General features: G+C 52.1%; 1 protein-coding gene across 1 annotated transcript; it reads right to left on the bottom strand.

Moving 5' to 3' along the window:
- Nucleotides 1-1,293: 1,293 nt before the first annotated feature.
- Nucleotides 1,294-15,357, bottom strand: selenbp1 (selenium binding protein 1). The gene is made up of 12 exons (NM_001016750.3): nucleotides 15,317-15,357; nucleotides 8,978-9,031; nucleotides 8,750-8,862; nucleotides 5,541-5,726; nucleotides 5,108-5,228; nucleotides 4,511-4,693; nucleotides 4,244-4,425; nucleotides 4,029-4,107; nucleotides 3,624-3,745; nucleotides 3,239-3,331; nucleotides 2,426-2,544; nucleotides 1,294-1,640 (listed from the first exon to the last, which is right to left on the bottom strand). Exons 1-12 carry the CDS (start codon nucleotides 15,318-15,320, stop codon nucleotides 1,478-1,480), a joined length of 1,419 nt encoding a protein of 472 aa, NP_001016750.1. The 5' UTR covers nucleotides 15,321-15,357; the 3' UTR covers nucleotides 1,294-1,477.
- Between the last annotated feature and the right edge of the window lie 654 nt (nucleotides 15,358-16,011).

The raw sequence follows: 16,011 nt of genomic DNA, 5'->3' as shown, positions 1-16,011 counted from the left end.
GTTATTATTTTGTCTGCTCACTGGGCCTCATACTTATACTGGGCTGGGGCCATTCATGTTACTGTGGGGCAATTACCAACTGGGCCAGCCTTTCCCCATTACTGCCCCCCCCTTATATATTTATATATAGTGCCCCCCCCCTTAACTGCCCCCCCCAGTGTAACCAATCCCAACTGGGCCAGCCTTTCCCCATAACTGAGCCCATTCCCTTTATCAGCTTAGTCGCTCTTCCCTGTACTTTCTCTATTTCATTACTGCCCCCCCCCTTATATATTTATATATAGTGACCCCCCCCCCCTTAACTGCCCCTTCCCCAGTGTAACCAATCCCAACTGGGCCAGCCTTTCCCCATAACTGAGCCCATTCCCTTTATCAGCTTAGTCGCTCTTCCCTGTACTTTCTCTATTTCATTACTGCCCCCCCTTATATATTTATATATAGTGCCCCCCCCTTAACTGCCCCTTCCCCAGTGTAACCAATCCCAACTGGGCCAGCCTTTCCCCATAACTGAGCCCATTCCCTTTATCAGCTTAGTCGCTCTTCCCTGTACTTTCTCTATTTCATTACTGCCCCCCCCTTATATATTTATATATAGTGACCCCCCCCCCTTAACTGCCCCCCCCAGTGTAACCAATCCCAACTGGGCCAGCCTTTCCCCATAACTGAGCCCATTCCCTTTATCAGCTTAGTGTTGGGGGCTGCTACAGGGCAGTGGGGGCCGGTGCCTGTTCGTCTCTATGGGAGAGTGCAGCATGGTGATTGGCTAAAGCAGTTGGGTCCTGGGGATGCAGAATGGCTTAGAATCCTGTCAGTTCCCCTTTAAATTGAGAAAGAAATGGCCTTTGCCTCATTTAGTAATTCCCATGTGACCTACAAACGAGCGGTACTTTATGGGTCCATAGGGCACAAATCGCCGGAGTAATGATTGACTGGCACATTCTATTGTCTGTTTCCCCATATAAAAGTTCTATTTCAGTCCATTACGATGGGTCAGTAATTCTGTTTAGTCCATAAACCAATAGGGTTACCCAAGTGCACAATGGGATGGGCTACTGGGAGGAGCTGAAAATCAGAACTGGCTGGGAAATTCTGCTGGATGGTCCGCAAGGTTCCCAGAAGTGCCGGGGGCACTTTCCATAGGAAATCAAGCTGCTGTATATAGGGGGCATGGGGGCACCTAAATGGGGGGGGGGCAATTATATGTCACCTTGGTCTTGGTGATTAGTGGGCCGGCCCGAAACCTGTGGGTCGACCCGAACTTCACTACGATTGATAGAGCTGAGAACAAAGAGACACTTGGAAAACTGCAATTTAATAAAAGCTCCAGGAAACCAGACCCCTCTCCTATCAATAGGTCGGGGCATATATTGGGGTGCAGGGGTAATACTGGGGTATCCCACAATCCTGTAACACATTGGGGTGAGTGATTGGTGCAGAGGGAGCGCCTTGGTGCCCATTTGGTACAGTCCCGGCATTCTCACACCCAGATGTCAGAACTGCAGTCCCCCCCGGGGTACCGGAGCTCGTGGGCAAGGACTGGACCGCCGGGTTCCTTTCCAAAATCCACCAGGAAGTTGGGGTTCAGCTTGAGGCCCCCCTTCTCTGTGTCCACATCAATCTGCAACATGACTGACCCTTCCCTGGGGAAGCAGAGGGAGACGGGGTGAAAAGGGGTGTCACACACAGGCCCCCCCAAGGGGCAGGGCACTCACACACAGGCCCCCCCAAGGGGCAGGGCACTCACACACAGGCCCCCCAAGGGGTGAGGCACTCACACACAGACCCCCCCAAGGGGTGAGGCACTCACACACAGGCCCCCCCAAGGGGCAGGGCACTCACACACAGGCCCCCCAAGGGGTGAGGCACTCACACACAGACCCCCCCAAGGGGTGAGGCACTCACACACAGGCCCCCCCAAGGGGCAGGGCACTCACACACAGGCCCCCCCAAGGGGCAGGGCACTCACACACAGGCCCCCCCAAGGGGCAGGGCACTCACACACAGGCCCCCCCAAGGGGCAGGGCACTCACACACAGGCCCCCCCAAGGGGTGAGGCACTCACACACAGGCCCGCCCAAGGGGCAGGGCACTCACACACAGACCCCCCCAAGGGGTGAGGCACTCACACACAGACCCCCCCAAGGGGTGAGGCACTCACACACAGACCCCCCCAAGGGGTGAGGCACTCACACACAGGCCCCCCAAGGGGCAGGGCACTCACACACAGGCCCCCCCCAAGGGGCAGGGCACTCACACACAGGCCCCCCCCAAGGGGCAGGGCACTCACACACAGGCCCCCCAAGGGGCAGGGCACTCACACACAGGCCCCCCAAGGGGCAGGGCACTCACTCAATAACCCCCATGGGGTGCGGCACTCACTCACAGGCCCCTCCCCTGAGATACACAGATACCCCCTTCCTCTTACTTGATCATGTCAGGGTAGAACTGTTTGTCCCACTTGCTGTATAATGAGTTGGTCACATACAGTCTCTTCCCATCCAGGCTGAGCTGAATCATCTGTGGCCCCCCAGGTACCTTCTTCCCCTACAGCATAAGCACAACTGGGGGTTAAACTGCACCCAAGGATTTAGCAGGCAGAGAGACAGCCAGGGGCAGAGACAGGGGGATATGGGATAGGGACACCGTGTAGCAGGCAGAGAGACAGCCAGGAGCAGAGACAGGGGGATATGGGATAGGGACACCGTGTAGCAGGCAGAGAGACAGCCAGGAGCAGAGACAGGGGGGATATGGGATAGGGACACCGTGTAGCAGGCAGAGAGACAGCCAGGAGCATAGACAGGGGAGGACTGTGGGAAGGGAACACCAGAGAGACAGTTAAGAGCAGAGAGAGAGTGGGCAGGGTTATGGGAAAGAGACACCATGTAATAGGCAGAGACAGCCAGGAGCAGAGATGGGGGGAATATGGGATAGGGTCTCCAGCAGGCAAAGGAGCTGAGAGAGAGAGAGACAGCCAGGAGCAAAGAGAGAGGGGGAAGGATTATGGGAAAGAGACACCATGTAGTAGGCAGAAACAGGGAGGGTTATGGGAAAGGGACACCACATTGTAGGCAGTGAGAGAGGGCAGGATTATAGGAAAGAGACAGCAGGTAGAAGACAGAGACAGCCAGGAACCAGGGATAAAGATGAGAGGAAAATAAAGGGGCAGGGGTTGTGGGTGGTGTAAGAGGTAGAATCCCCCCCCCCCCCCCCGTTGCCCCGGTAACACTCGGGGACTCACCTTGACAATGACAGGGTCAGGCTGGCACTCCAGATCCTTATCTTCCAGTACAGTGACGGGGCCCCCTCTCAGGATGCTGCCCCCCAGAAAGATCTACGGGGGGAAAGGGCAGAGGGTGAGACGGATGGAGAGCCCTGTGTGTGTGTGGGCCCTTCCCTCAACAACAGCTAGGTGGCGCCATGTTTATTACAGTAACAGTGCTGCAGAGCAGCTTTGCAATTGGTCCTTATACTCCTTCCTCTGTGTTTCATCAAAGTCAGACTTTCAGTGCTACCTACTACAGTCACTGACCTGGTTGCTAATGTCAGTGGGACCCCAGCAACCAGAGAGCAATGTAAATACCAACATGCAGTGAAATGATTAAATGTAGGAATTAGTTACCCACCTGCCCCACCAGTTTGGGGTTCCTGGGGTCGGTGATGTCATACTGCCGGATGTCCCCGTGCAGCCAGTTACTGAAGTACAGGAACCGATCGTCCAATGAGATGAGGATATCTGTTATAAGCCCTGGAGATAGGGGGCGAGAGAGAGCGACGTGAGCCCAGCCCCTAATTCTAACTGCCCCCCTCCCATGGAATGGCTGTTACAGGGACCCCAGAGGGGAGCTAGGAAACCTCCCAAAGCCTGAGGGGAAAAGGTTTAACAACCAATCAGATACTGGCTTTAATTACTCTAACTGCATTAAAGCAGTGAAAGCTAACTGCTGATTGGTTGCTATGGGTCAGTAATCTTGGGCACTTCCGCAACCACCTCTGTTGTACACAATACCCCACAGCCCCCCTGCACCCACCTGGCATTTCGGGCAGCGCCCACCCTTCCACCTTCTTACTGGGCACCTTGATCACCTTCTCTGCGGCCCATTTGCCGTCCTGGGGCAGGAAAGAGCAGTGAGGAAATGGTTAAGCATGGGGGGAATGTCAGCTGGTCGGACCTGTGGCCCTAATGAATATTGGGGCTACTGATGGGGCAAGGTCGGTGCTGCCATGGTGATTGAGCCCCTCTCACCTTCTCCTTGTAGAAGCGGAAGACGGTGCTGCTCAGGGCGCAGCCCACCAACCCTTGGGCGGCGTCGGGGTCGTGCAGGAAGCGGATCTCCAGCGGTATCAGCCCGTCCTCCCCCAGGTCTATGGTCTGTATCCGCCTGTGTTCTGTCCAATCCCAGACGTTCAGAGAGTGCCCATACATCCCTGGGGGGAGAAAGCAACATTTGGGGCTGTCAGGGACCTTGAAACCCCCATTGGTCGATACAGAGTTGGGGGCGCCGCGTCTCACCGGCCTGGACTTCCTCCATCTTGAAACCCAGAGCGAAGGCTTTAGGGGCCCCCCATTCGGTGCTGATCATGACGTTGTGCCGCGGTTGGTACCAGAAGTCGTAGCCGAACGGAGCCGCTTCCCCTTCCGCTTCCCAGTTCCCCTTCACTTCAAACGTCTCCCCGTCCAATAGAACGAAGCCCCCTGCGGCGCCGGAAACAGAGAGTTGGTAAGTGACCCGTTACATCTGCGGGGGGGGGGTATTATATGTATATATATATATAGAGAGAGACTGCTCCAGGAGCTGCCATAATGCTGGGTACTCTCAGCTGCAATGCCCTGTGCTAACCACTAGGTGGAACTGTTCTGCCACCAATGTACTGCAGCTGAGGCTGTACTCTAGATCTAGCTGCCAGTGGCATTCTGGGAGTTGTAGTTTTGCAACACCTGGAGAGATGAAGTTGTCCCCCAATGTTCCACAACCTGACTGCCCCCCCCTTTAGGATGGAACATGATACTGCAGCCCATGTCACATGATCACATCCAATATATTATATATGCAGGGGTGGGGCATCGAATCGGATACTCCCATGCAGAGCTGGGATGGGAGGGACTTACCTTTTCCATTGCCATAGGGGTCCCCTATGGAGCTGATCATGATCTCCCCACAGCCCAGGCAGTGAGAGGTGTGCAGGTTGGCCAGGCCGCACTTCCAAAACACTTCGTATGGCTCCACAGTCTGCAGCAAAGAGGGAGAAGGAGGCTGAGCCTGGGAGCTTGCACTTAGCACCCTGTCTGGCTATATAGATAGATTCATGGGACTTATGGAAGGATCAGCAAATAGTAGCACTGTAGCACCATCTTGTGGTTGGGGGTGGGACTGCAATGTCCAACTTTTATTTCTAATACAGCAGGCAAGGGGGTAATAAAGTACCCTGTGTATAACATAGGGGTAATAATGCACAGGGGCCCCAGCCCTTACTGGCAGCACTGTATGTTGGGATAATAATGGACCTGGGCTTGGAGATGCCGGGGGGGGCTAATACCGTACCTTGTGGATCCGGGGGGCCCGGGGGTCGGTGCCAACGTCCACCACGTAGATGCGGGAGGAGATGAGACAGGGCAGGATGAGTTTGTTGCGCACTTTGCTGGCGTCGCCGTAGCAACTGCTGCAGGTGTTCCAGCCGGAATGGTGCAACTCGTCGTTTGTGTTGGGCATCGGGAGTCGGTGAATGACCTGCAGCGGTGAGCAGTGCACCTTTAGCCGCCTCCTATTCCTGGGCCTGCCCTAAACTACAACTCCCAGAATCCTGCCTGAGACTCCTAGTGCTGCTGCAGCCTATAATGCCTCCTACAACTCCCAGACTCCTGCCTGAGAATCCTAGGGCTGCTGCAGCCTATAATGCCTCCTACAACTCCCAGAATCCTGCCTGAGACTCCTAGGGCTGCTGCGGCCTATAATGCCTCCTACAACTCCCAGAATCCTGCCTGAGAGACTCCTAGTGCTGCTGCAGCCTATAATGCCTCCTACAACTCCCAGAATCCTGCCTGAGACTCCTAGGGCTGCTGCAGCCTATAATGCCTCTTACAACTCCCAGAATCCTGCCTGAGACTCTTAGGGCTGCTGCAGCCTATAATGCCTCCTACAACTCCCAGACTCCTGCCTGAGACTCCTAGGGCTGCTGCAGCCTATAATGCCTCCTACAACTCCCAGAATCCTGCCTGAGACTCCTAGTGCTGCTGCAGCCTATAATGCCTCCTACAACTCCCAGAATCCTGCCTGAGACTCCTAGTGCTGCTGCAGCCTATAATGCCTCCTACAACTCCCAGAATCCTGCCTGAGACTCCTAGGGCTGCTGCAGCCTATAATAACTCCTACAACTCCCAGAATCCTTCCTGAGACTCCTAGGGCTGCTGCAGCCTATAATGCCTCCTACAACTCCCAGAATCCTGCCTGAGAGACTCCTAGTGCTGCTGCAGCCTATAATGCCTCCTACAACTCCCAGAATCCTGCCTGAGAGACTCCTAGTGCTGCTGCAGCCTATAATGCCTCTTACAACTCCCAGAATCCTGCCTGAGACTCTTAGGGCTGCTGCAGCCTATAATGCCTCCTACAACTCCCAGAATCCTGCCTGAGACTCCTAGTGCTGCTGCAGCCTATAATGCCTCCTACAACTCCCAGAATCCTGCCTGAGACTCCTAGTGCTGCTGCAGCCTATAATGCCTCCTACAACTCCCAGAATCCTGCCTGAGACTCCTAGTGCTGCTGCAGCCTATAATGCCTCCTACAACTCCCAGAATCCTGCCTGAGACTCCTAGGGCTGCTGCAGCCTATAATAACTCCTACAACTCCCAGAATCCTTCCTGAGACTCCTAGGGCTGCTGCAGCCTATAATGCCTCCTACAACTCCCAGAATCCTGCCTGAGACTCCTAGTGCTGCTGCAGCCTATAATGCCTCTTACAACTCCCAGAATCCTGCCTGAGACTCTTAGGGCTGCTGCAGCCTATAATGCCTCCTACAACTCCCAGAATCCTGCCTGAGACTCCTGGGGCTGCTGCAGCCTATAATGCCTCCTACAACTCCCAGAATCCTGCCTGAGACTCCTAGGGCTGCTGCAGCCTATAATGCCTCCTACAACTCCCAGAATCCTGCCTGAGACTCCTAGGGCTGCTGCAGCCTATAATAACTCCTTATGCCCCTCAGCTTGTTCATGACTACAACTCCCAGAATCCTGCCTGAGACTCCTGGGGCTGCTGCAGTCTATAATGCCTCCTACAACTCCCAGAATCCTGCCTGAGACTCCTAGGGCTGCTGCAGCCTATAATAACTCCTTATGCCCCTCAGCTTGTTCATGACTACAACTCCCAGAATCCTGTGTAAGACTCCTAGGGCTGCTGCAGCCTATAATGCCTCCTACAACTCCCAGAATCCTTCCTGAGACTCCTAGGGCTGCTGCAGCCTATAATGCCTCCTACAACTCCCAGAATCCTGCCTGAGAGACTCCTAGTGCTGCTGCAGCCTATAATGCCTCTTACAACTCCCAGAATCCTGCCTGAGACTCTTAGGGCTGCTGCAGCCTATAATGCCTCCTACAACTCCCAGAATCCTGCCTGAGACTCCTAGTGCTGCTGCAGCCTATAATGCCTCCTACAACTCCCAGAATCCTGCCTGAGACTCCTAGTGCTGCTGCAGCCTATAATGCCTCCTACAACTCCCAGAATCCTGCCTGAGACTCCTAGGGCTGCTGCAGCCTATAATAACTCCTACAACTCCCAGAATCCTTCCTGAGACTCCTAGGGCTGCTGCAGCCTATAATGCCTCCTACAACTCCCAGAATCCTGCCTGAGAGACTCCTAGTGCTGCTGCAGCCTATAATGCCTCTTACAACTCCCAGAATCCTGCCTGAGACTCTTAGGGCTGCTGCAGCCTATAATGCCTCCTACAACTCCCAGAATCCTGCCTGAGACTCCTAGGTTTGCTGCAGCCTATAATGCCTCCTACAACTCCCAGAATCCTGCCTGAGACTCCTGGGGCTGCTGCAGCCTATAATGCCTCCTACAACTCCCAGAATCCTGCCTGAGACTCCTAGGGCTGCTGCAGCCTATAATGCCTCCTACAACTCCCAGAATCCTGCCTGAGACTCCTAGGGCTGCTGCAGCCTATAATAACTCCTTATGCCCCTCAGCTTGTTCATGACTACAACTCCCAGAATCCTGCCTGAGAGACTCCTAGGGCTGCTGCAGCCTATAATGCCTCCTACAACTCCCAGAATCCTGCCTGAGACTCCTAGGGCTGCTGCATCCTATAATAACTCCTTATGCCCCTCAGCTTGTTCATGACTACAACTCCCAGAATCCTGCCTGAGACTCCTAGGGCTGCTGCATCCTATAATAACTCCTTATGCCCCTCAGCTTGTTCATGACTACAACTCCCAGAATCCTGTGTAAGACTCCTAGGGCTGCTGCAGCCTATAATGCCTCCTACAACTCCCAGAATCCTGCCTGAGACTCCTAGGGCTGCTGCAGCCTATAATGCCTCCTACAACTCCCAGAATCCTGCCTGAGAGACTCCTAGGGCTGCTGCAGCCTATAATGCCTCCTACAACTCCCAGAATCCTGTGTAAGACTCCTAGGGCTGCTGCAGCCTATAATGCCTCCTTACGCCCCTCAGCTTGTTCATGACTACAACTCCCAGAATCCTGCCTGAGAGTTACTGCCTCAGCAATGCCCCTAAGGACATACCTGCCCCCCGGTGTTACCTGGGAGTACTTTGGGGACTTGGGATTCACATCGACGGTAGCCAGGTAGTCCGGCTTGTTGATCCCGGTGTTGCGGTAGATACAGGGCAAGTAGAGAATCTCCTCCCTGGGGCCTGTGGGGGGCAGAACATAGTTATATAAATGTGCCCCCTCTGATTAACTCTGATCTGATTGGCTAAACAAGTGGCCAGATGGGTCTGGGCCACTCCCAGCACCCAGTGCACCCACCTTTCATGGCATCCAGGGGGGTCTTGTACCCAGGGCCACATGATCCGCACTTGGCTGAAAGCAAAAAGAGCAGATTTGGTTCATTTGTTCCAAACCCAACCCTGCCGGACTGCGAGACCCCCAGGCACTGGGCTAAGGGGAGTCTAGGGGGCAGGAGAGTAGGGCCTCTGGTGGTGACAGGCAGTAAGTGCAGATAGGGGGAGTCTGTGAGTGACAAGGTACAGGTATATATATATGGGCTGAGTACTGCGGGGGGTTCTGCCGGGTACGGCTGGCCAGAAGGGTGGAGCACCCATAGAAGGGAAAGGCTTGTGGGTGGCACGGTGCCCAGTCGGCTGTTGGAAACTGCTGGGATTTCATCAGAGCGACACCCAGAGCTGAGGGGGAAGGAAGGGAGATAGTGGGCCCAGTATGGGGGGTTCTCTCCAGAACAAGTGTCCCCCAAACTCCTGCACCCAAATCTCCAGCCCCCCCCATAGTATAACGTTGTACATTACAGAGATATAATGCCAACTTGTATGTGGCACTGTTATACCCACCTTATAGCAACTGTGCCACTTTATGGCTCATAACAGCCTCATGGGGCAATAAAGTGGCACCAACACCTCCCTGCCCGGCACCAACGCTAGAGCTGTATCTGATCCCCCCCATTGTAAGCAGCAGTCCTGCCCTGCTTTATGGCTGAGATTCTAGCTATCTGTATAACAGAGCATTCTGTCACAGTGGCACAGATCCTATCTGATCCCCCCCCCCCATTGTAAGCAGCAGTCCTGCCCTGCTTTATGGCTGAGATTCTAGCTATCTGTATAACAGAGCATTCTGTCACAGTGGCACAGATCCTATCCCCCCCCCCATTGTAAGCAGCAGTCCTGCCCTGCTTTATGGCTGAGATTCTAGCTATCTGTATAACAGAGCATTCTGTCACAGTGGCACAGATCCTATCTGATCCCCCCATTGTAAGCAGCAGTCCTGCCCTGCTTTATGGCTGAGATTCTAGCTATCTGTATAACAGAGCATTCTGTCACAGTGGCACAGATCCTATCTGATCCCCCCCCCCCATTGTAAGCAGCAGTCCTGCCCTGCTTTATGGCTGAGATTCTAGCTATCTGTATAACAGAGCATTCTGTCACAGTGGCACAGATCCTATCTGATCCCCCCATTGTAAGCAGCAGTCCTGCCCTGCTTTATGGCTGAGATTCTAGCTATCTGTATAACAGAGCATTCTGTCACAGTGGCACAGATCCTATCTGATCCCCCCCATTGTAAGCAGCAGTCCTGCCCTGCTTTATGGCTGAGATTCTAGCTATCTGTATAACAGAGCATTCTGTCACAGTGGCACAGATCCTATCTGATCCCCCCATTGTAAGCAGCAGTCCTGCCCTGCTTTATGGCTGAGATTCTAGCTATCTGTATAACAGAGCATTCTGTCACAGTGGCACAGATCCTATCTGATCCCCCATTGTAAGCAGCAGTCCTGCCCTGCTTTATGGCTGAGATTCTAGCTATCTGTATAACAGAGCATTCTGTCACAGTGGCACAGATCCTATCTGATCCCCATTGTAAGCAGCAGTCCTGCCCTGCTTTATGGCTGAGATTCTAGCTATCTGTATAACAGAGCATTCTGTCACAGTGGCACAGATCCTATCTGATCCCCCCCATTGTAAGCAGCAGTCCTGCCCTGCTTTATGGCTGAGATTCTAGCTATCTGTATAACAGAGCATTCTGTCACAGTGGCACAGATCCTATCTGATCCCCCCATTGTAAGCAGCAGTCCTGCCCTGCTTTATGGCTGAGATTCTAGCTATCTGTATAACAGAGCATTCTGTCACAGTGGCACAGATCCTATCTGATCCCCCCATTGTAAGCAGCAGTCCTGCCCTGCTTTATGGCTGAGATTCTAGCTATCTGTATAACAGAGCATTCTGTCACAGTGGCACAGATCCTATCTGATCCCCCCACATTGTAAGCAGCAGTCCTGCCCTGCTTTATGGCTGAGATTCTAGCTATCTGTATAACAGAGCATTCTGTCACAGTGGCACAGACCCTATCTGCTCTTGCCCTACTGTTTTTGTAGGGGGCCCAGCCCTGTCTAATTACGCCACTGACTATGGATTGCCGGCTATGGATCAGGTCCTGTGAATATTTCACCTCACTGAACCAACTGGTTCCACTGCTGCTGAAAACACTCACAGGCCCCGGGTTCTGAGAGAAGTTTTTGGCTGAGAATTTTTGATTATTTCCTTATAGGACTTGGGAGGGTCCAGCCCGGCGGGAGAGAGAATAGGGGGAAATGCTTTAGATTGCCCCGATAGAGGGTCAAGAACTGAACCTGGGGAGGGGGGTCAGTGTCTGAAAGGGTGTGGGCCAAACCATTACACTCCCATGGAAAGGGGAGTCATGGAGAGATCAGAATGTTTTATGATGTTGTATGAATGGTCTGCCCCAGAATATATTCCCTGACCCTCTATACATCCGGATAGAGACAGAAAATCCCCCAGAAGAGGCTGTGGGGGGGGGGGGGGTAACATAAAGGGAAACTGCCATCCGTCTGTTTCACTTCCTAAGCCACATTTATCATGTCTGGGCACTACAAGGGGCGCAGAATCCAATGGTAAGGTCTCCGAAGGGTTAAATCAACCCACTGGGAAGCAACAGATGAGCTTGCAATCAGGCAAAGGGGGGCCGGGGGGGCACGTATTTATCATGCTGCTGTGCAGAGACACATTTACACATCATAATGTAGACAGTAATATTCTGAGACAATTTGCAATTGGTCTTCATTTTTTATTATTGGTAGTTTCTTAATCCGCAGCTCTCTAGTTTGGAATTTCAGCAGCTGTCTGGTCGCTAGGGTCCCATATACCTTGGTAACCAGGGAGTAGTTAGAGTGACTGATGTGACTGATATGAATAGGAGAGCGGCTGGCTAGAAACATAATGAATAAAAAGTAAAGGTCCCCATACACGGGCCGATAGTAGCTGCCGATATGGGTCCATTGGACCAATTTGGCAGCTTATCGGCCCGTGTAGGGGCAGAAACAAGGGGCCTGCCCGACCGATATCTGGCCTGAAATTGGGCAGATATCGATTGGCCACGTTAGAAAATTCAGTCGGATCGGGGACCGCATCGACTCGTTGATACGGTCCCCAAACCGACTGCCCCATTACCGCCAATATAATTCTATTGTTTGGCCCCAGGGCACGCTCCCCGATATCGCCCACAGGTAGATGGGGAAAACGGGTGAAGATCTCAACGTGTATGGGGACCTTAACAATAACAATAAAACTGGAGCCTCACAGAGCAATAGGTTTTGGCTGCCGGGGTCAGTGACCCCCATTTTGAAAGAGTCAGAGGAAGGCAAATAATTCAAAAACTATAAGAAATAAATAATGAAGACCAATTGAAAAGTTGCTTAGAATAGGCCATTCTATAACATGCTAACAGATGAACTACCCACTGAATGAAGGGATATTTGGACATTGTTTATAAAGATAAAAAGGAAACTCAGTGTTCTCCTGTGCACTGTACGGTGCGACTGCTGAGTCACGGCCGGTTGCAGTTAGTTTGGGCAGGGTGCCAGGCGTGCAGACAGTTGCTGGGAGTTGGCATTTAGGGGTGTTAGAGTCACAGTCACAAAATATTCAGCAGCCTTCCTACATGCTTACGGGGGCTGACCGGTGAGAAAGGGGCCCCGGGGCCCCGGCACGGCAGGAAGTCTAACCCTCATCTCGGGAGGGTGGGGAACATCCTGCTTAGGCCCCTGGAACTGAGGAATTGAGGGGTTAATATTCCCCAAAGGCCTGTGGATGCACGGACTCCCTGCCGCTGGAATGCAGAGGCCCTGGGGTGCGGGGAGTTTATACAGAAATCGGAGTTATTTTGTTTATAGAAGCAATAAAGTTGCAATGACAGGAGGGCCACCCCCACTAGTCATGGGATGGGGCCCCTCTCAGTCAGGATCCTGGTGCTGATTGTGCATCATGCAGTGGGGCACTGTGTATAAGGCAGGCCCTGGGGCCCCACAGCTAACACTGACACCTGCAGGCCAGGGTGGGAATATAATAACGGACGTACCTGAAAGCAGCCAATCAGCAGTGAGCATTGATTGGGCCGCTGACATTGGCGCTTTGTGCCCAAATGGACTAGTGCAAGTCACACAAGGCCATCTTTGCTGTGCTGCAGTTGTGCTTGGTGAATGAGCCCTCTGCTGTGCCCGGGTACAGGTGGGTACCTGTGGGATTAGGCCAGGGTATGGTTCCTAGGAGTGGCACAATACACATATATGTGTAACTGCAGTTCACTGGGGTGCGTACGGCATCCCATATGTGCCCTCCTCATCCTCACTGAGTAATGCCAGCCACCACGAAGTGATGCCATACGGGAAACTACGCAATACTGGCGCAACTGCCAAACTATAAGGGGCGGGGCTAAACGAGCCAGTGTAATGACATGCCATGCCATCTGCCTCTGCTCCACCCATCAAATTCACTTATATGGGTACATCTATTGGCACCTTTAGCCTCTATGCCCAACTCGGTGCTACTATCTGACTGTGCCAAGCTGCAGTATAACAGTCTCTACCCCCCTGCTTTATACCCCAGCTTGTACCCCTACTGCTAGATACACCAGCCTGTACCTCAAGCTTGTACCCCTACTGCTAGATACACCAGCCTGTACCTCAATTTACTATTATATACCGCGGCACGTAACCCTCTGTGCATATAAAGTTATATACCCCGGCACGTAACCCTCTGTGCATATAAAGTTATATACCCGGCACGTAACCCTCTGTGCATATAAAGTTATATACCCCGGCACGTAACCCTCTGTGCATATAAAGTTATATACCCGGCACGTAACCCTCTGTGCATATAAAGTTATATACCCGGCACGTAACCCTCTGTGCATATAAAGTTATATACCCGGCACGTAACCCTCTGTGCATATAAAGTTATATACCCGGCACGTAACCCTCTGTGCATATAAAGTTATATACCCCGGCACGTAACCCTCTGTGCATATAAAGTTATATACCCGGCACGTAACCCTCTGTGCATATAAAGTTATATACCCCATATAAAGTTATATACCCGGCACGTAACCCTCTGTGCATATAAAGTTATATACCCCATATAAAGTTATATACCCGGCACGTAACCCTCTGTGCATATAAAGTTATATACCCCATATAAAGTTATATACCCGGCACGTAACCCTCTGTGCATATAAAGTTATATACCCCATATAAAGTTATATACCCGGCACGTAACCCTCTGTGCATATAAAGTTATATACCCCATATAAAGTTATATACCCGGCACGTAACCCTCTGTGCATATAAAGTTATATACCCGGCACGTAACCCTCTGTGCATATAAAGTTATATACCCCGGCACATAACCCTCTGTGCATATAAAGTTATATACCCGGCACGTAACCCTCTGTGCATATAAAGTTATATACCCGGCACATAACCCTCTGTGCATATAAAGTTATATACCCGGCACGTAACCCTCTGTGCATATAAAGTTATATACCCCGGCACGTAACCCTCTGTGCATATAAAGTTATATACCCGGCACGTAACCCTCTGTGCATATAAAGTTATATACCCCGGCACGTAACCCTCTGTGCATATAAAGTTATATACCCGGCACGTAACCCTCTGTGCATATAAAGTTATATACCCGGCACATAACCCTCTGTGCATATAAAGTTATATACCCGGCACGTAACCCTCTGTGCATATAAAGTTATATACCCCGGCACGTAACCCTCTGTGCATATAAAGTTATATACCCCGGCACGTAACCCTCTGTGCATATAAAGTTATATACCCGGCACGTAACCCTCTGTGCATATAAAGTTATATACCCGGCACGTAACCCTCTGTGCTTATAAAGTTATATACCCCGGCACGTAACCCTCTGTGCATATAAAGTTATATACCCGGCACGTAACCCTCTGTGCATATAAAGTTATATACCCGGCACGTAACCCTCTGTGCATATAAAGTTATATACCCGGCACGTAACCCTCTGTGCTTATAAAGTTATATACCCCGGCACGTAACCCTCTGTGCATATAAAGTTATATACCCGGCACGTAACCCTCTGTGCATATAAAGTTATATACCCCGGCACGTAACCCTCTGTGCATATAAAGTTATATACCCGGCACGTAACCCTCTGTGCATATAAAGTTATATACCCCGGCACGTAACCCTCTGTGCATATAAAGTTATATACCCCGGCAGATATTCTACCCCGCTAGAAAGCATTTACCCTGTAGGGCCCCCTGTACCCTGTGCTAGAAGAAGAAGAAGGCATCAAGTCTCACCCATTCCTGCTTCTGTCTGTCTCTCACTCAGTTGCGCTGTGAGTCTCTGGAGAGATTGCAAGCCCTACTGGGCAAATGTTTAAATTCACTATCAAAGGGGTGGGGCAGGAGAGGTAGAGGGGAGGGGCCGGTCAGTGGGAGGGGACAGGGGGAATGGGAACTTGTAGGAATGTAGCAGACTCAGTAGCACGGTGCAAGAGTGGAGCTATTATTCCCTGTCCCCCCACTGCCCCTCAGCTCCCCCTTTGGCCGCACCCCATAACCCCCAGTGTGACAGCCCGGAGCTCCCTATTGGTGGCACAGTCCGGTGTAAACAACATTCGGCAGCTCGGTCCCACCCCCTGCACCTTGCCCTGATAACCCAGCTTGTAACATGGGCCCAGCAAGGAAATATGTCTGTTACTCAATACTATCTGTTCCGCAATCTGGGAGCCTCTCATCTAACTGCCCAGACTGGTTTGGCACTGCCAGTGTAGCTGCCATAATCACAGTGATGAGTAACCTGCTACTGCAGCACACATGTCCACCAACTCTGCCCAAAGGGCAGTATCACTCATGTATTATAAGGGATAATGTACCCCCTACTGTAAATGATAAGGATATTAGCAGTCACTGAGGGGTTCTGTGCCCCCCATATAAAGGCACAAGGCTGCAGGCTGAGTTATACAGGGAACTCTGAGTATCACTCATGTATT

This window comes from Xenopus tropicalis, chromosome 8 (genome assembly GCF_000004195.4).
Source record: "Xenopus tropicalis strain Nigerian chromosome 8, UCB_Xtro_10.0, whole genome shotgun sequence".
Taxonomy (NCBI): domain Eukaryota; kingdom Metazoa; phylum Chordata; class Amphibia; order Anura; family Pipidae; genus Xenopus; species Xenopus tropicalis.
Note: the sequence above shows the minus strand (reverse complement) of the source record. Positions and strands in the feature narration are given on the sequence as shown.

Excerpts from the sequence above, each read along its gene's own strand:
- selenbp1 (NM_001016750.3), bottom strand. Across the intron at positions 3,746-4,028 it reads GGCGCTGCCCGAAATGCCAG|GGCTTATAACAGATATCCTC; the intron begins GTGGGTGCAGGG and ends CCCTATCTCCAG. Across the intron at positions 1,641-2,425 it reads TTCTACCCTGACATGATCAA|GGAAGGGTCAGTCATGTTGC; the intron begins GTAAGAGGAAGG and ends CTGCTTCCCCAG.